The 24,025-nt window shown below is 43.2% G+C and overlaps 1 protein-coding gene and 1 pseudogene across 1 annotated transcript in view; both read left to right on the top strand.

Annotated features, from left to right (window-relative positions):
• Positions 1 to 1,386: 1,386 nt before the first annotated feature.
• Positions 1,387 to 24,025, top strand: part of PARM1 (prostate androgen-regulated mucin-like protein 1) — a 38,568-nt gene continuing 15,929 nt past the window's right edge. The window contains exons 1-2 of the mRNA XM_006094415.3: positions 1,387 to 2,112; positions 23,802 to 23,880. Coding sequence (XP_006094477.2) covers positions 1,401 to 2,112; positions 23,802 to 23,880 — 791 coding nt within the window. The 5' untranslated portion in view covers positions 1,387 to 1,400. The remainder of the gene's footprint in view (positions 2,113 to 23,801; positions 23,881 to 24,025) is intronic.
• On the top strand, positions 17,089 to 17,683 carry LOC102438529 (annotated as a pseudogene).

The raw sequence follows: 24,025 nt of genomic DNA, 5'->3' as shown, positions 1-24,025 counted from the left end.
CAGTTTGAAAGATCATACTGGCTGCTGTGTGAAAAGTAGACTGAAAGGAGGAACCTGGAACCTTAGACAATTAAGAGACTATGTCAGTTGTCTAAGTGAGTAACTGGTGGCTCAGGTGGTGAGATAATGGGACAGGTTTGAAAGGTGGTTGGGTTGGGATATATTTTCAAGGTAGAATGATCATGACTTGCCGGTGGATTTGATGTGGGGTATGAGGAGTGATGTCTCAGTTTTTAACTGAGCAACAGAGTGAAAGGGGCGCCATCCACTGAGATAGAAATGACTGGGGAAAGCTTTTTAGCGAATGGCAAGGGGCATGGGAGGCAATTAAAAGATGTTTTACATAAAAATGAAATCACAAGCCCAGATTCTAGCAGGGTGCTAGCACATACAAGCCATTTATTAAATACTTGAATGAAAGAATGAATTAATTAATTAATTAAATTGCATGGATAAATGGAGGGAAGGAGGAAGAAAGAAAACTAATTCTACACTTTACAAAATATGAAGAACATTTTGTAAAATGATATGATCCTAAAGACCCCAGGCTAAAATTCAGAAGTCCTGAGTTCCAGTTTCAGAAAATATATTTAACCTCCCATCCTCCTCTCAGCTTTTATTCTTGGACCTCCTGCCTTTCCTCCTCTGCAGGGAATGTGCTCAGACTTTTATTAATCTCAGCCAACAATCTCATAGCCCTTGCATCCCGGGCATAAACACAGAGCTCACAACCCTGGGGCAGGGAAAAGTCAATCAGTAAGCTTTCCACTCACCAACCATGCCTTCCCCACCCCACACAAACCATAGGCATCCCCACAGGCATGTGGAGCAGGGCCCTCAGCAGTCCAGACCAATTCCCATACAGCCAGTCCCCCAGAGAGTCTCACTTTTTAAGGGCTAGGTTTGAAGCAAGCAGGAGACAAGATTAGATTGTTCCATGAATTGGCTGGACTTGCTTTGACTGACCCACTAAATGCTCTTACTGAGCCTCCAGGCCGGTTTCTCCTGATAGCCACATAGAAGAGGAGACAATTAGCGGGAAGATAATATTTTTAATAGATTTTTATTGATTTCAGAGAAGAAGGGAGAGATAGAAACATCAATGATGAGAGAGAATTACTGATCGGCTGTCTCCTGCACGCCCCCTACTGGAGATCGAGCCCACAACCCGGGCATGTGCCTTTGACCGGAATTGAACCAGGGACCTTTCAGTCCGCAATCCAAAGCTCTATCCACTGAGACAAACCAGCTAGGGCAGTGGGAAGAAAATATTTAAAAGTCACTTTCACAGTTGGGGATGCACAATGCAAAATGAGAACTGCAAAACAACCTTGCCTCTCAGGTTTTCACACGTTAACCGCTTTTGTACTGGCTCTTCCACAGGACTGAGAGTGCAGAGCATGCCTACATCAGCCCCCCTGCCTGTTTCTGTTCCGGAAAAGATTATCTCACCAACGCCAACGACCTTCTGGACAAGCTCTCCACAGAGCCCTCCTGCCTCCCCCACCAGCGGCACACCCAGCAGCTCAGTGCTCCCCGTTACAGTGTCATCAGTGCAGACATCTCTAACCCCCAAGAATGTTGTCACGGAGCCCACAGGACAGGAGACCACCTTGACTTGGGAAGACCCAAACACAGACACCTTATCAACAAGCAGTGTGGTCCCCTTAACACCCATGCCCACGGAGCACAGTTCAGGCACTCCAGAGGCAAATGTGTCAGCCACAGGGTCGAGGTCCCTGGCTGAGTCTCCTTCACCCACCTCCGCTCAGACGCCAGCCTCATCACCCCCAGCCCTATCCACCTCACCACCGCCAATTCTATCAACCTCACCCCCAGAGGTTTCTTCTTCTGTCTCTGACAATACCAACCACAGCTCCACTGAGACCAGCACCAAGACCACAGGAGCCCCAACCACACGAGAGTCCCCAGCACAGGAGCACAGCTCTGGCCACACCCCCACTTCACATGCCACGTCGGAGCTGGTGCCCACGGAGAAAACGCCCCAAACAACTGTGCCAGCCAAAGTGACCTGTATTCTGGTAGATGTTGAGACCACCACCGCCTCCCCCAGGGTGATCATGCAGGAAGTGGAACATGCACTAAGTTCAGGTGAGTCTCATTTGAGAGCCCTACTACCATTCTTGACCACATGGAGATGTTAAGAAAGCAATTCAGTTAACCAAACACAACTTGTCAACTTTGAATTTTGGAGTGTAACACATGAACTGAAGTATAATTCCCAAGAATTTCCACATGATATCTCATTGTGGCCAATTGCCAACTTTACGATTTGTCTTTACATTTGTCACAGAGAATGTAAATGAATGAAAATATGTAAGTAAAGGGATTAATAGCACGGCATTTGGTCAAGCTTCCCAGATTTCAATTCTGGCTCTTGACCTTAGGCAAGTTAATTCATCACTTTGTGGCCTTCTTCATCCTCATCTGTAAAATGGGAATAAAAGAGGTTCTATGGCATATGGTTCTTGTGGAGATTAAATGAGATGATATATAAAGTGCTTAGAACAGTTACTGACAGGGATTAAGTACGCAGGAGATATCAGTTGTTATTATAATTTTGCTCTGTACTAACAAAGTGTTTATGAAAACCAGTCTAAAAAAGTAAGGTAGATGTGTAGAGAATTTTTTTATTCTTTGTAGTCATTGATATATTTTATGAGAAACACAGTAAATTTTACAGGATGTCACATTTGCTTTTTTCCCCAGCAACCCTGTGAAGTTAGTATCATTTTATCTTGATTTTGCAATCTTGGAAATTATAATGGAGAGAGGTTTAGGGTCTTTTCTGAGGTCACAAGCATCTGGCATTGGCATGGAAACTGTAAACTTTAGGGAACTGAGCAGGAAAATAATTTAGTGGGAACATTTGGAATCTTGATTAAGAAACAGTGAAGTGAGAACAGTCAGGTGAAGGGGGAACACAGGGCTGCAGTTCTTTCTCTGGGTAGGTCTGCTTAGGGGTGGACTGAGAGGGGAATATTCCAGACAGACCACCTGAGATAAAAAGGAATGGCTGTGAGGAGAAATTAACATTTTTGGAAAAAAGATAAGCAATCACTATGAATAGAAACTCTATTAGACAGTGAAGGTGGGGAGAGATACAGCTAAGATGAACAAGATTCGATTCCTCATGGAAGAGCTCATAGTTTATTAGGGAATAAAGCCCCAAAGAATTACAAATGCTTATTTCAAAATCCCAGTAGATCAGTGAAAGTCCCAAGAAGAAAGGGAGGTTCAATTAAACCAGCATAAAGGAATTCATTACAAAGGTTTGGCTAGCATACAGGGGAACCACAGGGGACCATAATGGCAGAGTTGCTATGAGTCAGGCCTAGGAGGAAAGACACGTAACCAGAACCCAGAGGAGAAAGTCTTGTAGAATAGACCACCTTGAGAGCAGCAGTGACTCTTGGTTGAGAGACACAACTAGCCCAAGGTTAACCTCCTGAGAGTGAAGGGAATCAGTACTCTGCCCTCACTCTCCCCCTTCCCTCTGATATGCGGAAGCCAAGGACAAGGAAACCCATTGATGTGGTCCATACAGGTCAGCCTCCTGGAGGCCTGGGCAGAGAGTAAAGTGGAGGAGTGTGGGAGTGGATTTGGAGAGGCAAAAGGAAGAAATCTAGCACATCAGATTCAAACGTAGATTCCTCTGTGCAGCTCCCATCCCCATTGGCACCCCTGTTTATACCTCCAGCCAGCACGTATCACACTGCATTCAGATGTGCGCTTCTGTCTCTGTCTCTGCCCCACTTCCCACCCCACACCTTGCCTGATACTTTCCAGGTTGCCAACATGCAGGTAATGTCTCTAGCATAGTCTAGGAACCTGGAGCAGGGTGGGTGTTGACTTGACTCGGTGTCTAAAGGACTGTCTCTAACCAAGGTGCCTCAAAGGGCAGCTTGCAGGCGGTGGCCCCATCTCTTCTCTCTGTCCTGGTTCAGGCCCTCATCGCCACCTGTGCACTGCTGCTTCAGTTTTCTCACTGATCTCCCTTTCGCTGCTCTCTACCCACGCCAGGGTACTCCAAACATGGTGGATCCACACATTCTGAGCTGGGCATGTAAGAATCTCCATAATCTGATGGTCTTACTACTTTCCACAAGTGCCCTAGGTTCATGGGCTAGAGCAGCGGTCGGCAAACTGCAGCTCGCGAGCCACATGCGGCTCTTTGGCCCCTTGAGTGTGGCTCTTCCACAAAATACCGACTTCTGCGCATGGGCCACAAAGTTTCAATCGCACTGTACATGCGCGCCCGCACGTGGTATTTTGTGGAAGAGCCACACTCAAGGGGCAAAAGAGCAGCGTGAGGCTCGCGAGCCGCAGTTTGCCGACCACTGGGCTAGAGTATCTAAAACAGTCCTGTTCCAATATTCTGGCTCATGTGTTAGACCATGTATCTTAATTTCCTCAACTCTAAGCCAGCAAGGTCAAGAGACACAAAATTAACGTCAGAGCTGGTCACGACCCTATAAAGTTCTAGGGAATATTGCAGCCAGTAGGAACTCCTGAGTAAATGAAGGAAGGAAGGATTGAACGACTGGACAAAAAATAAATGTGGCAGGTTAGAGGGAGATCACTGAGCAAGGACCAGACTCCATTTCACAGCCCAAAGAGGATTTATCCCCTACTAAAGAAGGAACTATGTAGTGCGCCTTTCCTAGGACCCTGTGCTTGATGCCAAGAAGCGCAAGGAGTATAAGACCTGTGCTTTTGGGTTTCATAGTTTAAGAAGAGAGAAGGAGCCAAGTCACTCTTAATATGAATGAGAACGAACAAGGTGGATGGAGGAACCCTTGAGCAGATGTGACACAATCTGTTCATTTCAAAGGTGAAGAAATTATGTCCCAGAACTTTGGAGTGCCTCACACAAGGTTACACCACTTAGTGGCGGAGCTGGGCTCAGAGCCCAGATCCTCAAAACCACAGTCAAGTCTTCTTTCAGCGCCCATCACTGTTGCACTGCTCCTCTCTCAGCCCCACACGCCAAGCAGCACCCTGAGACTGTGCTCACGGGTTACTATTTAGGGATGTTTTTGTTTAGAGATTTTTGTGCTGCCTTCATAGTGTCTATAATATAGTAATAATATCACACTGTTATTTAGCATCTTGTCTTACTCTGTGTAGGTTCACATAGCATATTTCTATTAATCCAAGAATTCAACCATTCGTAGTCACCAATAAGTAATTCTAAACCAAGGTTAATGCTATTGGAGTTCAATTTCACTAGAGGAATTAAGGAAGATCCCATGATGGTGCCAAGTTGTAGGAGATGAAGAAAATTTAGGCCCGGGGAGGCAATTGGGGCACTTGTGTGCAAAAGTGGTAGTTAATGCTGCACTCACCTGACTTCAGAATGCACTAGGAAGTTGTAAGCACCAAAATTGCTCTTGTCAAGGTATCCAGTGCCCTCCACTTTGCCAAGTCTGACGTTAATCCTTAGGCCTGGCTTGACCTGACCTATCAGCAGCATTTGACACAGGTGGTCACTGCCCTCATCTTTATAACACTGTCCACTTGGCCTCCAGGACACTCTCCCTATCGGTTCTTCACCTACCTGGCTGGCTGCTCCTTCTTAGTCTCTGTTGCCTTACTTCACCCCTCATCTTCCTACACTGGAGCACCCCAGGGCCAGTACTGCCCTCCTCTCTCCCTGACCTCTCTGCACTCACACTCTCTCCTCTCACACTCACTCCTGAGATGACCTCATCCTGTCTCATGACTTAAAATGCCATCCATGTGCTGATAACCCTGACATGTAAAATCCCATGCCTGTTTTGCTTCATTGAACTAAAGACATGTAAATCCAGCTGTCAGCTAACTCACACCCCCCACATGGATGGCTCATAGGCCTCGCACACTTAATATGTGAATTACTGATTTCCTCAACCCTCAGTCTGCTCCTCCCTCAGCCTTTCCTTCTCTTCTTTCAGCTCTTGAGGCTAAAAACGTCGGACTAATTCTAGACTCCTTTCTTTCTCACATATTCCAGTCCATCAGAACCTAGTCTCCTCTCACCCCCGTCGTCTCTCACACGTGTGACTTTAATATTCCTGCAACTGCTCTCACTACTCATCACCCTTGCCAGAGAGATCCTTTTGAAACCGAGGACAGATCTGTCACTGCTCAGCTCTAACATTCCCATGGCTTCCCCTGAGTCTGAGCAAAGCCCACGTCTGTGTCATGCCTACAGTGCTCAGCATGATCTGAACCCACACAGCCTCCCTGCTCTCACTGCCTTTTCTCCTTTACCAGCAGACACACTGGCAGTCTTACTATTCTCAAACAGACCAAGGACACTCTTACCTCAGGGGCTGTGTACTTACTACTTCCTGTGCCTAATACAGTCTCCTGCCAGGTCTTTCAGGGCTCACTCCTTGTCAGAGATGACAGCTAACCAAGTCTTGACTCATGAAAAGGAAGCCTTTACTCACTCTCCTGTCTGAAAAAATAAACTCATCACCATTGAACCCTTCAGGCTGCTCTATTTTCCACTTGATCACTTAACACTTTCTGACTTTATCTCACTTATTTGGTGAGTAGGTGTCTGTTTTCTGCCCCTAGACTGTCAGCTCCATGAAAGCAAGGAACCTTGTTTACAAACAGGAAGATGTATGTTACACCCAACCCCTAGAACTGAGCCTTAATAACCAGCCAGTTCCAGGGAAGCTATTCCATCTCTCTGAGCCTCGGCCTTCTCATCAGTAAGATGGGAAAAGGATATTCACATGACGGGGTTATTGTTAGGTTTAGTTGAGATAATAAATTTGCATCATACTAGCTGCTGAGTAATGGCTCTGTCGATGACTATGATTATTTTCCTGTGACTTACCATTTTATGATTTATCATTATTGCTACCATTTTGCTATTGTCCTTCTTATTGTTGTTGTTATAGTTATCATAAAGAATGCCCACCATCTTCAACAAAGGTTTATTGAGCTTTTACAATGAGTTAGGCGTCTGGCTAGGTACTGGGGATTCAGCAATGAATAAAACAGTCACTCCCTCATGCAGTTTACAATTTATCATGTACACAACATGGCAAATAACCTAGCTTGGTGGATCCCAGACTGTGTGGAGGGGAACACTGCAGGAAAGCAGGAAGGAAGGTTTCAGGACAAGTGTTAGAGGACTCTAAATAGCAGGATGAGATGACTTACTTTACTTACCAGGCCATTGATAGTAACCAAAGGCTTTTCATCAGGGGAAGGAAATGGTAAGAATTACATTTTAAGAGGTTTCAACTGGGAGAAATATATGTGGTAAGTTTCATGGCATTGAGGCCTGGAAACAGGTAGACCAGTTTATACTTGGTCTGTGGCTTGCCATTGTCACTGATAGACCACGTCCCTTAACTACTCTGACTTTAAGAGCTCTTAGCTATAAACCAGGTACAAGAGAGATCATCTTTCAGGGTCCTTTTGGCTTATTATACTATTCAAATTGCTTATTTAAATTATCCTGTGCCAAAGGAATGAGGTTCATACTCACATGAAGTTTGCTGAGTATATGCATGTTCCAAGGATGGAGCTAGTGACTGAGGTGTGCTTGAGGCTATCCATTCTACAGGTGAGGAAATTGGCCCAGAGAGATTAAGTGACTTACTCCAATTCTCACCTGAGTGACCCAGCCAAAACTCAAATTCAGTTCTCCTGACTGACCTTGAGTCAAGTGTTCCTTTCACTACACCCATCCTACCTGAATTCACAGAAAAGAAAAGCTGGGGAAGGACCAATGGCCTCCAGAACTTCTGTGGAAATGAATGACATGGAATATTGCCACACGCCGAGTGCCGGCCGCTGGGTCTCAGGGAGGGGCTGCCCTATGGGAGGAGCAGCAGGTGCTAGGAGCAGGCATTCCAAGGTGGCTGTCCAGAAAAACGAGTTTTAACTTTTGTTTTTCAGTTTTTGTCTTGCTTTTAAAGGAAGAGAGACAACTGTGATGTGTTAGGTTTGGGTCGCCTTATGTTATTAAATCAGAGCTCTTCACGGGTGGAAACTATGACTACGGAGTATTTCTGACTCCCTGAGCTAAACTGAATGGTGCTGTGCACAATTAGTTGCTCAGCATATGCTTCAGGGATTAACTGATGTTGCACATCAAGCTAGATTCAAGACATCATCAATTCTTGCATAGGCAAACTTTAGAATTAGACTCACTCCACTTGTTGCAAAGTGAATATCCTCTTTCTTCTGTAAAATCCAAGTGCCCGCTGGTCTTATACTCTCTTATACTTTCCATTACAAAAAGAAGGACGCATAATTATGAAAATTGGTAAAAGCCTTTGAACTTTAAATTGCTAGTCTGAACCCCAGTATTTGTTCAGCATGAGCTGTTCTAATAAAACCATTAAATAAAGGGCTCTAAGCAGGCACAGACATCTAGACACCCATGTGCCCATATCTGCAAGGGACTTTCAGCTCCACATGACATCTGCTTATTCCAGATTAACTCTTAAAATGAACATAAATTTGAAAAAAGGAATTAACTCCAAAAAAAGTGAAAATAACTTTTAAAGTAGTCACAAAAAATTTAGGAGTAAAAAAATTGTATGTTATAGTAAGTTGATGACCATCATATTTAGATGATGTATTAAATATATGTTAAAGGTGAAAATGATAATTTAATAAAAAAATCATAAGTGAGAAGACCATTAAAAGAATATTCATAAACATTTATTCATCAAATTCTTTTGGAATGCCCAGGATATATCAGGAAGCAATAGTCCTAAAAAGTATTATACCTATGTTAGGCTCAGCTTTACAAATATTATATCATTGTACATGCCCAGGCCCAGTGTCCTATAGTAAATGGTGCTACTATCTTTTCAGTTCACTGTCCTTCACTGCCTGGGTCCTCTCCACCACTGAATACTATTGATTTTGAACTCTTAGTAGCTCTCAATTCATCTATTTTCAGTTTTACCCTCATGTCAAAACTCCCATAACCCCATAATTCCACCATGATCGCTTCCTAACTGGCCTTTCATTTCCTCTCCTGTACCCATCTCACATCTTGCCCATTCTCCACATAGCAGCCAGAATGACAATTAAACACAGATCTGATTGGGTCACACACAACCTCACTACCACCAGCCCTTCTGGGCATCCCCTGCTCTTAAGCCCACAGGGTGGAGCCTCTGCCTGCCTTTCCGCCTCATCTCACCCCCTGTACCCCCATGTTGGCTATCTCTCAGTTCCATGAATCTGCTGAGCTCCTTCTTAAGACAGAGCCTTTCCTTATTCAGATCCTTCTACATAGAACCCACAACACATTACTTAGCTGGTTAATTCCAACTCATTCCTTAGGCTTCAGCTCAAACATTATCTGTTCAGGAAGGCTCTGTTGGGGCCCCAGTCCAGCTGTGGTTTCCCAGTTACAACCTGTCACAATTCAGTTGTCTCTCTTCTCCACAGTGTATGATTACTCATGTGCTTGTGTGGCAGCATTGCTCATTGCTTACCTTGCCTTTCCAGGTACCTGAACTGGGGCCTTGTCTATTTGGGCTTACAAATAGATCCCTAGTAACTAACAGTGTCTAACTCAGTGTAGGTGCTCAATAAATGTTTGATGAATTCATGAATGAATGACTTCTAATGACTAAATATCAAGCTTTAGACCATAGATTCACATATTTTCTGAACTTCATAAATCCTGACCTTAATCTGTTCAGGCTTTTATAATAAAAACTAGAGGCTCGGTGCATGAAAATTCGTGCACTAAAGGGGGATCCCTCAGCCTGGCCTGCCCCCTCTCACAGTCCAGGAGCCCTCAAGGGATGTCCTACTGACTTTGGCCTGCTCCCCAGGCCTAAGCCACAGTCTGGCCTCCCTCTGTGAGAGGCTACCGGGCTGATCAGAGGAAGGCGTCACCCCCATCACTCCACTGCTGCTGCCACTGCTGGCCATCACGGCTGCCTGCCTGCCACAGCTGCCTGCCCTCCTCAGCCCTCACAGCCGCTGTGGCCTTCTCTGGAAGGACGTCCGGAAGACGTCTGGTCTATCTGGTCTAATCAGCATATTACCCTTTTATTAGTATAAATACCATAGATGGAGTGACTTAAACAACAGAAAATTATTTCTCAGGGTTCTGAGGGCTGGGGAGTCTAGATTCAGTGTTTGGTGAGGGCTGAGATCTTGGTTTATACAAGTCCATATTTTCTCTGTGTTCTCACTCAGTGAAAGGGGAAAGGGAGTTCACTGGGATTTCCTCTATAAGGGCACTAATCCCATTCACAAGGGCTCCACCCTCATGACATCACCTCCCAAAGGCCCCACCTCCTCATACTATCACATTTGTGGTTATAATTTAAACCTATGAGTTTGGGAGGACACGGGCATTTAGTCCATAATAATACCTGTGCATGCAAAGACACTCCTCTAATACCCCGCCATCATTAGACTGTCTAAAGCAGCGGTTCTCAACCTGTGGGTCGCGAGCAATGAAAATACATCCTGCATATCAGATATTTACATTACGATTCATAACAGTAGCAAAATTACAGTTATGAAGTAGCAACGAAAATAATTTTATGGTTGGGGGTCACCACAACATGAGGAACTGTATTAAAGGGTCGCAGCATTAGGAAGGTTGAGAACCACTGGAAAGAGCTTGCTGCTCCACTCAGGGTTCTGCCCACCCCTATTCCCGCCACCGCTCCTCTCTTTTCCCACCATGCTGACTCTTATCTTTGGTCTCCAAGGACTTAAGGGCTGACAAGTTATAAATTGTTATAAACTCTCACTCGGATTTTTCCTTTTTTTTTCTTTTGTGCTCAATTGTGCTCAATTCTTTAAACTTGACTAAACCTTAAAGCTTGCTAATGCCAAGTAAACTCCCATAAGGAGCTCCAACGGTCAGATTTTATTTTAGGTAATATTATTCTGAATTCTTTTCTCCATTGCTTTTATTTCTCCTTCGATTTGCTTTTACTACTTAAATCTTAATCTGATTTTGAAAAAGTTAAAAACTATTCTTTGAAAAATATATGTCAAGGTAATAAAATCAGCTAGTTACCATTTAAATTATCTACCAGAACACAACTCCCTACAACACATTTACAACATAAATGTGACGAAGTTTAATCGTTTTAATGTCACCTTTCATTACATTTGGAGAGTTTCTGCCTCCATGGGACAATTTCTTCTTTCTGCTTCAAATGCTCTCACCAGATATATATGACTAAAATGATTTTGGAAGTGCTTCACTGAGAAAGCAGGTTAGCTTAAAGCACATCTGATAGCATTAATGAATCTATGGCTTGCTGGCTCACTGAGAAAACTGATTGGAAAATGCCTGATTCCATATCCAAAATGAATTCTCACTGTAATCTTCTGACTCAAGAGCATGTATTTTCAGTTACAAAATAATATCAGGAAAGTGAGAATGGATCAGCACAGGCCCACTGTCTTTATCAGAAAAGGATCTAAAAATCCCACCCCAGTCAGGAGCACTGTATTCAGAGAACATATAATGGATACTACATTGATAGTTTCCTCAGCATGACTTGTTTCTCAGTTCTCAGAAAAGAAAAATATTGGCCAATAAGAGACAAAATTTTATTTAACAGTATCTTGCTTTTATCATTGGGCTTATGGCCTTCAGGGGTGGACGACAGGCTCAAAAATGAAGGTAAATTTAGCTTAAAATTATATAATTTCAATAAATCCATGGAAGTGGACCATCAAAAACCATTTGCCATATTTCTGCTTGGAGAAATTAGGGGGTCATTTCAAAGCCAGGCTCCAGGAAGGCAAGAATATTGCTAATGGTACAAACTCAGGCATCAGACTGCCTGGCTCAGATCCCACTGATGCCATTTGCTAGATGGGAGACTTGGGCCATTGTATTCATCACTGGGTGTCACATTTTCCTCATCTGTACGATGAGGGTAATAATAGTACGGACTTGCCCTCTAGGATTCCTATGAGGATTAAATGAGACAAGTTTATAAAGTGTCTCACACAGCACTAAATAAATGTTAGCTGTTATTATTACTACATTTGGGTCCCTAATTCTCAGTGTGAATACCAACAACAGTTGACTCTTCTAGACTTTGATTTTCTTAACTTGAAAAGAAATAGAATGTTTGTAAACACTTTAAGACTCCCAAAAGGATTATTACTATAAGTATTCTATAATAAAGATACATTTAAGCACCTGCCTAGGACACAATACAAAAAAAGGATAACCCAAAAAGTATGGAAGAGAAAAATAACTATGTTCACAATTGTAGTATTAATGCTTTCATGAAACTTGTGAAATCCAAAGCAAAGTGTTAAAGAGTGCAAACAACTAGAGATTTCCAGCTGGGAGAAAGGAGTCTTAGGGGAGGGAGGAGACAAAGGTTCAGCCATAGAACTTTGCCGAGGCCCCACTGGCCCCTAAGAGGTTGCCCTCTCCCCTTATCCGGCATCAAAGTTTGGAAATTATTTTCTTTTCAGAGTTTTTAACTTAGTCTGGAAGAAATTAAAACTGGGTAAAATACAGTATCCAAAAGCAGGTTCCTGCCTGGCCTTGGTGATTAATGGAGCAAAGCTAAATGAACTAATAGTTCCCAGAGATCCCTGAGTCAGTCCTTGGGTTGCAGTTATTATACTGATGTGACTGCTCTTGGCCAAGGTGTTGGGACAGGTGATCTGAAACTGTGACTCTGCTCCACACACAGATTCCATAATTAATATGACAGATTTCACACTGCTTAGCAAACAGCATTAGGACTCTGTCTTGGGCTCTGAGAAGTACCCCCTTCCTTCTCGCTTATGTTCTCTGAACCAAGAAAATGCCAGTGTGGAACACCTTACCTGCTAAGACTGGTGAACCCTGAAGAAATCTGAGCCTTCACCTGCAGACTGGATGAGTCTCAAAAAGGGCACATGCCAGCTTTCCCCCTCAGTATTGTTTGATCTGTGGTCATGCCTCATTTTCATCTTTGAAATACGAAAGGGATAGAGAAGGAAGTAACAACAAAAACCAAAACCTCTTTCTGTGCTCATGCAGATGAATGGCAGCTCTTAAGCAGGACAGCGGCATGCTTCTTGTGGTACATTATTGGCCCCTCACTGTGTCAGTCACAAAGAGTTGACTTCAGAGTTGCGATCCCCAATCTGGACCTTCAGGCTGACTTCTCTACCTACACACACTCCTCCTGCCCAGTGCCGTGCAGCTAGTTGCTCCAAACTGAAAATATCCAAGGGAATTTTTTTTTAATCATTTCAATACTAATTGCCTCTAGGATACTCAGATAGCAGAGAGATGTAGGGATCTTTTCCCCTCTTTCTGACTTGACTTCTGAATAGAAATATCTATGTCCTCCAGTCAAGGAGTGTAGGTGGCCTAACTTGACACAGCCGACCCACTGGCGCTATAGGTAAGAATTTTCAGAAGAGCAGAGAGTTCTCCTCATCCAGGACAAACAATAGAGGGGATCCTCTGTCCTTCTTTTTTTTTTTCTTCAATTATTCTCCAGAAATCTCTCCAACCCCACCCTCCTCTCCATCCCAGGAGATCTGGAATGGGGCTGATACAGAGTTCGGATTCCCACCCATGTCACTTAGCCCAGTAGAAATGATAATTCAGCGCAGGCTGAATTATATTCATTATATAAAGTAGTTGTGAAATACTTATGAATCTGTCCTGCAGGAGATATGAGAAGGGCAGAAACTGACATGGAGCATGTTAAGGAACAGACTTAACATCATGGACTTAGAAGTGAAGTCTTTGTTCATGTCTGCACTGCTGCTCCTGGGAGTGGCCGAGTCAGGACAGTTGTCCCTCCTGTGCCACGTTTCCTCCACTTTGGGCCTCCACCGAGAAGCAGTCTTCATGAAGCTGCCATGTTCCCTGGAGCAGTCCCACTGCTGGTCCCAGCTCCTGCCCTCTGTTCTTCCTGGCCTCTCCCGTGGGCTCTGAGGGCAGCCAATTTACCCCCAGCCCAGTTTCTCTCTCTCACACACACACCCTCCACCCCGCCCAGCCTCTTTGTGAGTCTGGTTTTCCTGGGAGCAGTATTCTCAGAAGTATGGCTTCAGTCCCTACATGAGTAGTATGCAAGATGATGAACCTTGTTTATTCTAATAAGAACTGCTTTGTTTTCATGTGAATTTGAGAAAAGAATAAAACAACACATTGAATCATGATTGCACAGCTTTATTGCTTAGGGTGTGGCTATATGTAGCAAGTATCTAAGGAAAAATTATGACTTGATTTAAAGACATACATTTAGAAAATAATAGTATAGGTATGTGGACATGGCAAAAACATGAGAGTGATATGGAGGTGTTGGAATTTTGGAAACACAGCACTGAAGTTGAGGCTGGCGTCTTGTCCTTGTTTATTGTCTCAGCTAACAGTGCTTTAAGGTTTTACTTGGGATGAGGCCAAGGAATAGAGAATTTAAAAGGACACAAACCAGATATCAAAATGTGAGTTCTCGTCCCAGCTCTGTCACTAACGGACTCTAATCACAATCTAATCACAATCAAATCTCTTAATTTCCATAGACTTCCATTTTATCATCTGTAAAATGAAGGGGTTAGAGTCAATGAAACTTCTTAGAATTTTTTTCAACAATAAAATTACATTATTCCATTGGTCATGATCTTGCTGAAAGCAAAACTTGAACTTGAGATTCTCACTCATTTCTAATACCCAAGGTAGCTCAAATCTCCTCTGGATCAAGGTTCTTTTCTGGCTCAGAGTTTTTATGGATAAGAAGTGCCCTGAGGTTAAATGGGACCTTTGTATTGCATTCATGATGCACAAAGCATTTTAAATATGCTAACTTGTGAAAGCATTCTATGAGGAAGCAAGCATTTCATCAAGTCCACAGTAAACATCAGCTGCATGAATGATTGAATGACTCCCCACTTACAGGTGGAGATAGGGACCAAAGGAGGCATGGAGGCTGGGAGGAGTAAAGTGACTTGCCCAAGACTCTTCAGCTGCTGTGTTTATGAAGCCCATCTCCATGCCAGGTCTTCTCATCACAGAGTGGGAAAGCATAGGTTTGGGGAATGTAGTCCCCATGGTTGAATCCCATTTATGCCTGCTATGCAGGTGGGCAGAACTTTTTTAACTGCATTATTTCCGAAACTCCAAACTGCAGATTCCTAACCAGCTCTGCCTAGCTTAATGCCTGGCATAGGGTAGCCGCAGTAATGGTGGTTTCTATGACTTTTATGACCGGATTGTTTCTCTTGATGCTTCCATTAGTGTTCTTGGCACAGTACTACAGATGTCCCCTGGGAACTGTTGTTAAGCCAAGGCTGGATTTGGAGCAGTCTTCGAGGAGAGTCTGTTAACAGCATTCACATAGAAGGGTCACCCATACTTCAGGAGGAATTCTCATTCCCTGCAGGCTCCGTTTGGTCTGGGCAGCGCCTTTAGGCCAACTGAATGAGGGGAATGCTCCCTGACATTGACCTGGGACTGCTGTGCGGCCATGGACGTGTCCTCGTGCTATGGGAAAAGGGATGAGGTGGGCGTCCCCTTTGCTATTCTTAGAAATCCAGTCTAGTTCACACATTACAGGAGTCAAAGGAGAGCTGGGACTGGGTGACCTAAACAGGTAGTGATAATAAATTCCAGTGGGAAAGAAGCCTCATTTGTGTTGGGAAAGATTGTAATTGTAAGTGAAGTGAAGAAACTTTTAAATGTTGATAACTAGGGACTGTGCTGGCTTATGTGCCCCGGGTTGCATTAATTGCAAACCTGAGCTCCCTGTGTCCTTCATATGAGATGTGAACGCATAAGAGAGAAATGCAGGGAGCGGGAACAGCCACTTGCCTGGCCAAGTACAAATCTTTTGTTTTCTCCACAGAGATTTATATTTCTGTATACATTTTTAACTATATGCAACCTATGTGGGTCAAATGCTCTTAGAGAAAAAAAGTAAAACCAGGTCTCCTGATGACAGGAAGTAGAAAGTATAGATATTGGAGATCCTGCCCCAAAGTTTGAATCCAGCCCCAAGGCAGGCCTGATTCCTGGATGCCAATAGAAAGCAGACAGACGCACTGGAGGGGCAGGTTTTACCACAAGCAGATGCAGAGCTATCACTAGAGCCCAGGATGACAGGAGAGCCTCTGGGTACCAGCATGGAGCCTGCTCTGTGTCCCAGTTCTTCTCCTTACCATGTGGTTCTGGGCCCTTAGTGTCTCTGTGCCTTGGTTTCCTCATTTGTAGAATGGATATAATAAGCATAGCTACCTTATGGAGAATTACATTAATTGAAATAACTGAAGCATAGAATAATCCCTGACACAGGATAAATAACAAGGAAGTGTGCATGGCTATCACTTTTTTCTGTTGTTGACTGTTACTTCTATTATCATTGCTGTTCGAAGGAAGGAGTTGCAATGAGAGACTATTGCTATAAAGAGGGAGGAGCCTTTTCCTAGGGTAATAAAGAGAAATCCACACTCACACAGACCTCAAACCTTCAGGCCCTTTCTTCATCAGGCCCACTTCCTTCCTCCAGCACAGACATGTGCTTTCACAGAGAAAGAATCCCTTTGAGATGAGATGTTCCTTTCCGCTGGGTGACCTTGACTGGAGGAGCCTCCACACACTCTAAAACGGCCATCTGCTTCTATTCTCCATTTCTTACCTACTCCCTGGACCAGGAAGAGGAAAGAAAAGTGCAAAAATATTGAAAAACAGTCAAAGAGGTTGTCAAAGATGCTTCTCAAAATAGATCAGATGCTCACAGACCCAGGAACTTGGTCAAAGTATGGACAGGGGCGTTCTAAGTAAGCTGGCTGTTGAATTTCCAAGGACCATGTGGTTCAGGAGTCATCCACAGAGAGGAGAAAGACACTCACCTTTTTGTCACCCCTGGAAACATCCCACCATCAACCCTCTGCCTCCCGCTCTCTCAGAGCAGTAACAACCTTTAAAAGAGCTGTGACCGGGCAGGACATCAGGCTGCACTAGGGTGGGGTTTGCACTCTCCAGAGCTGGACTTTATTTTTCCCAGCAAGCCCCAGTTCTATTGTTTTTGTTTGTTGTGTTATTAGGTTGTTGTTGTTGTTGTTGTTGTTGTGTGTGTGTGTTTTCATAATATGGCAAAGGTTCAGGTAAACAGTGTAGTGGTTTTGGATAACGCTTCTCCTTTCTATGAATCATTCCAGTGTAAGATCACCTTCCAGTCTGAAGACTTGGAGTGGAAAATTATCTATGTGGGCTATGCAGAAAGTGAAGAATACGATCAAGGTTTAGACTCTGTTAGTGGGCCCTGTGCCTGCAGGAAGGCATATGTTGGTATTTCAGGCTGATGCACCTCATCCAGGGCTCGTTCCAGGTGCAGATGCAGTAGGTGTAACAGTTGTGCTAATCACATGCACCTATTGAGGTCAAGAATTTATTAGAGTTGCTATTGTGTAAATAATGAATACACTGAGACAGAATTAAGGGGAAATCCACCAGTAAAACCACTTTTCTAAGCTTCAAAGGGACATTTTGGCATCTAATCCCAGAGTCACAAGATTCTACATTATTTGAGAAGATCACACAGAAAAGCTGGAAGATGCAGCGAGCAGTAATCCAAATCTACAGTAACATCTTTCAACAGATGCACTACCTGCAGCATCAAAGGGATGATCCACGTCAGAAAATGCACTCAATGTCACGTTTGAATCCCACATGGACTGCACGTGACCACCTGCCACCCTTCAGTACAAAGCTGTAAAAACTCACAGAACTAGTTCCCTGAAATTCCATGATCAGTTAGTCACTAAGACACAACGGGAAGAATTTATTTTAGAAAATCTTGTCAAGCCTTAGCCAAAGTTGTTCAATGGTTAGAGTGTTTGCCCACACACTGAAGAGTTGAGGGTTCAGATCCTGGTCAAGGGCACATACCTGAGTTGCAGATTTGATTCTAGCCCTGGTCAGGATACTCTCATGTGGGAGGCAACTGATCAATGTATCTCACATTGATGTGTGTCTCTCACCTCTCTCTCTCTCTCTCTCCCTCTCCCTCTCCCTCTCCCTCTCCCTCCCTCCCTCCCTTTCACTCTCTTTAAAAATCAATGGAAAAAATATCCTCAGGTTAGGATTAACAACAGCAACAACAAAAAATCGTATAGCAAGAAAGGAAACCAGTATTTGAGCAAATGTGGAATATAAGTACAATTATTTTTAAATAATTTTTCTCTAAGGTGTTATTTTATTTGTTCTGAAACTTCTCTGATAATATATATATAATGTTTTTTCTCCTCTATATGTAATTAAAGCACTTGTAAAAACATATGACTCATAAAGCCAGGTTATAAGGATATTTTAGCCTCCTGGACAATAATCTTTGGACCTTCAAAAGAACAAAGTTCACTTCAACTAAAATGCTTCTTCCTGTAATAACAAATAGTTTGGTTTAATTTAATGGGTGAATTTCCATTATTTTTTGGAATGCCCTCAAAAAAGGAATTTGAAGTCAACTATATGCTACCAAGAACTATAGGATCACCCAGCTGGTGTGGCTCAGTGGTTGAGCATTGACCTATGAACCATGAAATCACAGTCTGATTCCGGTCATGGCAAAATGCCTGGGTTGTGGGTTCCATCCCTAATGTGGGCATGCAGGAGACAGCCAATCAATGATTCTCTCTCATCATTGATGTTTCTATCTCTCTTTCCCTCTCTCTTCCTCTCTGAAATCAATAAAAAATATATTTTAAAAAAATAACTGTAGGATCTGAATTCCCAGGCCATCTTGAAGCCTCGTATGGCTACTATTACAGTTCACTTAATGTTAGATAGCATTGAATTTGGTTCCTAAAATAATAACAAATGTGGTTAATTGTCCTCTGGCTATGGTTTTTGTTTTTATAACGATTTAGGACATCAGAACACTCCCTGAATCATATAAATCATTATTACCCAGTGCAATCAACATGTCAAGAGCAGATAAAAATTCCCTGAGTTTAAAAATAGGAAAGTATAATGACTTCGATCTGTTCATTAGATTTATAAAAATACTATAAACTTAACTCTTTAAAATTGTTTTCATAGATCATATGTTGGCAGCATTTATATAAAAACAGTGGATTTGGAAAGGTATATTTAGCTTTATTATAACAGATAAATTACTATTTTGGAAATATATATATTTCCACACATGTAGTACTCTTCTCACATCCCCTGACACTCATGCAGAATAAGATGAGGCATATTTGTAGTAGACATATTCTAGATAGCTTTTCCAGATAAGCCTTTTAAAAGCAATCTTGGAAAGGAATTCATTAACTAAATGAGCCAAAAAGTTCTTTTTTTCTTTGAGGAGAGCTAGGTCCTTCCTCAAAAAGTTTCCTATGCTCCATTAAATGAAGTGTAGAATATTCTCATTACTCTTGCGGCTAAAGCAAGACACCAGCCACGTGATACAGAGTTATGCAGTGCCTAGCTATCTAAAACTTTTATACTGTGCTTCTTAAAGCTTTTATTTTGAGGAAGGGAAAAAGGCATTTGTCTGAATATGGAGTCTAAGTTGTACATAGTCCCTGTCATTCTAAAAGTGAATTTGTGAAGCAAAATTTTGCTAAATGTTAAAACTTTGAAACTTAATGTACCAGATTATTAAAATACTGTCCATTGATTAGTTCACAGATTTTAAAAAATAAAATACATCCTACTGTTAACAATAAATAAATAAATAACCTCCGAGAGCCTAGGAAAGCTCTTTCTTTAGAGGCGGTTCAGGGTCACCCCATCACAGCCTAATATTGTCATGTTGGATGTAATTGGCAAGTATCCTGTCAAAGAGGTCAGATACAACATTTCTTTCATGTTTAAAGGGAGGAAAAGAGAAAATGCCTCTATGAGAAGAGTCCCCAGAGGAACAGTTGAAGAACTTGGCATATTGCTAAGCCCAGGAAAACAGGAGGGCACCTTCAAGTGGGGGGGGGGTGCAGTTTGGACAGAAAAGTCCCTTCTGAGTGTGGAAGACTTCCTATGTCCGTAAAGGTCCAATGGGAGTGTGACAAAGAGACAGGGATGTCTGTGGTGGGAGAGGCAGATATGGGGAGAAAGACCCCTGAAGACGACGCCTCCGTTTATTCCAGGACTGCACAGGGCCTAGAGCAGAGTCAAAGCAGGTCAAGTGATGACCTCCAGGGCAGCTTCCTTCCTGAGAAGTCTGACCAGGTCAGACTAGAAGCATGGTCTCCTGAGAGTTGGCTCTGGCTCCTTCAAGGAAATGATCTGACCCTATTCAGACAGTTATTCCTAAAATAACCCTCCTCCAGCTCCATCGTCCCCTGGACCATAGCTATAGAATCATAGGAATAGATACTCAGGTAAGAGCTGGAGCAGGGGACTCCATATTGGACAGGTGGGGAGCCTGCTGCTTTGGGAACTTTTTTGGCACAGTGACTGAGCTCAAAAACTGCCAGTTAATTTTTTTGCCAGTATGACATTTATTCATTCGACATTAAATGCATGAGTTAAGTACCCACTGTGGCCTACAGACTGTGGCTGGGGCTAAGGGTGTGGTAGGAAGGTGGTAAGAAGGGGAAAGAGATGCAAGATGAATAGGATTAGAACCTGCCTGGGGAAGCTCACCACGGAGTGCTTGAAAGAAGCAGGTATGAGAAGCTAACACACAACAACACTGTAATTCACTTGGGGTGTCGGAAAAGCTTCTCAGAGGGGTTTATATTAATTGTCATGAAGAAAGAGTAGGAGTTGGCCACGCTGAGAAAAGGGCCAGGGACGCAATCAGTATACCAATGCTTACAAATGCCAACCCTAGAATAAAATAGTCCTGGGTTCAAATGTTAGCTTAATCATTTAGCAGATCATAAAACCCGAATCAAGCCCTTAAGCTTTCTGAGCTTTAACTTTCTCATCCATAAAATGGGAATCATTGCACTCTGCTCCCAGAGAGAATGAAATGAGATGACAGCTGTAAAGTTCTCGGCCCAATGCCAGCCCAGAGTAACCACCTGCAAATGTAGAGTAGGTTGTTCTTCAGCCTGTTCTGGTTTTTTGGTTCTGGGTTCTTATGAAAGTGGTAAAATGGCACCCTGAGAAATCCGAGCTCTCAGAGAGGCCCAAAAGTCAAGAAGGCTTTGGCTCCCGGATCTCCAAACCCCTCTGGTCAGGCAGAACACATTGGCATGGTGGAATGTGCTAGCACAGTGGAATATTCTTGTATCTTGGCTTATGAAATATACAGATAAGTTTATTCCCATTCTCTCTGAATTCGTCTGGCTCCCAGGCTTTGCAGTGTGAGTCACACCTAATCCGTAACTTCAGATCCCGGTGAGGAAGGACTGTAACGCCATCCCACCCCAGTCCCAGGGCGCTGCCCACCAACTGTCCACACCTTCCTTCACAGGGCAAAGCCGCCCCTGCCCCACCGCACCTTCCTCGTATTCCCTTTCCCTGCCCCACCTTGAAAAAAGAAACAAGAGGAGGAGAAGGGGAATTCCAGTTCAGTTTAAACAGAACTCAGTAGGAAATGACATTTGTTTTCACAAGGAGGAAATTAAGCCTTTTCTGTTAGCATTTAAAGCTGTGCTAATGTTGGCTCAGCCACCCCCTCATATGTTCAAATCTAATGCCCTGAGGTGTGGAACTTCCCAGGGGGAGGTTCCCCACTGCTTCTGAAAGTGGCAGGTGCTGTGGAGGTGACAGGGAGCTCAGGACACAAGACATCCTAAGTGAGGGGCCTGATAAAGGTCTTCCGGTTCCAGAGGACCTTTGCTACCAAGGCTGGCAGCCTCTGAGGAAAGCTGGTGGGTGGCAGAATAGTTAACAGGATGGTCCAAAGTATAATCCATTTTACCTGACCTGTTTGGGTCTCATGTTGGCCAGCACCAACCCTCAGAAGTGCCCCTTTGCTCGGCTTCCCTCCAGGACCCGTCAGGTAGAAAATCACCTGCTAATTACATGTAGCTCTGGTCACACGGGCTATCCCTGAACAAGAAAAGGTGGCCTTAAAGAACCCCATCTGAAGACCACGGTTACACTAGGCAGCTACCAGTCACATCGAGGAGAAGCAGGTCACTCTATCACTTGCTGTTTTCTAAAAGAAAGAACTGCACTTGAGTTGGGAAACTGCCTGGTTTATCTTTAGAAACAGGTGGTATATAAATAAATTCAGTAAATCACAGCGTTGGAGGAAATCCAACTGCTCAGAGTTAGGGAAGAGAGTTTGAGAAAGGTCAAACCTACAAGTTCCTATATTAAACTATTCCTGGGGCAAGAAAGAAGAGTTATGGGGAAATCAACCATATCCCACTTTTTTAAAGGGGGTAAATTAAAAGGTCTATTTTTAAAATTTCTCTTAATTGCAATCACTGTATCTTTTTGAAACTTGAAATACTCCCAACACCTTACCTTGTAGTAATACTCCCTCTCATAAGCTCTTAAAAATGCTGTCAATAGGCTTCCATGACCATGGAATTGTTCTCATTTCAGTACAGTTTGGAGGCCCAGAAGCTAAGTATAGCCTTTCAAAGTAGGAGTGGAGGCTTCTCATAAGGAGATCTGACCTTGAACTTTATTTGATCTGGTCCGCACATTTGGGCATTTAGTGCCATAATTCTATCTTTACAATTGTTAAAAAAAAAAAGGGGGGGGGAAGAGAAATGTATTGATGGTTATGCTAATCATGCTTTAAAGATTCTGGGAACAAGGAAATGGGCATGTAAGTGAGTGTCCAGAGTGCGGAAGTTCTGAAATGGTGCAATACAGTCTATCTGTGTGGACACACCCAGCTCTGGTCTTAGTCTCTGTGTTAGCAATGAGCAACCTTGGCTCTCAGAGTCCTATTCATTTGCTGAAGTAGTGAATAATTTCCCAGTGGCCTGAAAGAGTAAGTGGGGTCCCTAATACCAGCATTCATGCCAGAAAGTCAATATAACTATAGGGGACAAGAGCTCAATTGATTCTTGGCACTTCTAAGGTGAAGTATATACATTATTAGTCCAAAGCTCACACAAAAAGAGTGTTGTGCTTCAAAGTAGTAATCTTTGGAAGCAGTATGGTTATTCTTCCAAGGCTACATGCTCGAAGGGGTGGGTGGTGTGGTGGTGTTTTTTTTTTAACTGCTCATTAATGGTTGCCTTTGGAACCAGATTTCAAACTACACAATAAAACATTCATGTTACATTGTAATTGCACCAGATTAATTCTACAAACAAAAAGTACTGTTACCTACCAGACTTGACCTTGTTTTTATACCAAGCTTGACTTTTTTCTCTACAAAATCAAATTCACCTTCCAGGATGAAAACAGGACATACTTCCCAAAGAGGAATTTTTTGAAAGGCTTTGATTAGATGGCATCATTAAGATCTGTGCCTCTCCTACCAAGGCAACCCTTTTGAAGCGGACACTACTAATACAACTGTGTGATTCTGGTTTATTTAAAAACCAACCCCATTACTTTGTAGTAACCCTTCAACAAGACATCCCAAGCCTCCCAATATTTTGCCAATGATAGAAAGAGGAGCCAGAGCTTATCAAAGAACAAAGTAAGATTTCAGGGTATTTTAAATCCCCTACCTCTGTAAACAGCAGCTGCAGCAACAACAGATTAGTGTCCTTCTTAAAAAGATAATCAAGTATTACTGTGGGCTGTTCTCTGATCTCCAGGCCTGCGAAAAGGTTTTACTAAATACTGACCATTTCCCAAAATCTCACATAGCTTGAAAAGCATTCTGGAAATAGAATTAAGACCCTGGAATTTGCTCCAGCTCTGACTTCTCTGCGAAAGGATCTGGAGTGAACCCCCTTCCTCATCATCTCTCTGTGCCTTTCCTCCTTCACAGGCAGCATCGCCGCCATCACAGTGACCGTCATCGCCGTGGTATTGCTGGTGTTTGGAGTTGCAGCTTATCTGAAGATCAGGTGAGAGGCACCTCACTGTCCTTCTTTTTCTAAATTTATTTTTATTGTTGAAAGTTTTACAGATGTCCCCCTCCCCCCCCCATTAACTCCTTCCTCCCCACTTCTGCCCCCTTCCCCAGGCCTTCACTGCACTAATGTCTGTGTC

The sequence above is a fragment of the Myotis lucifugus genome, unplaced genomic scaffold, assembly GCF_000147115.1.
Source record: "Myotis lucifugus unplaced genomic scaffold, Myoluc2.0 scaffold_136, whole genome shotgun sequence".
Classification (NCBI taxonomy): domain Eukaryota; kingdom Metazoa; phylum Chordata; class Mammalia; order Chiroptera; family Vespertilionidae; genus Myotis; species Myotis lucifugus.
Note: the sequence above shows the minus strand (reverse complement) of the source record. Positions and strands in the feature narration are given on the sequence as shown.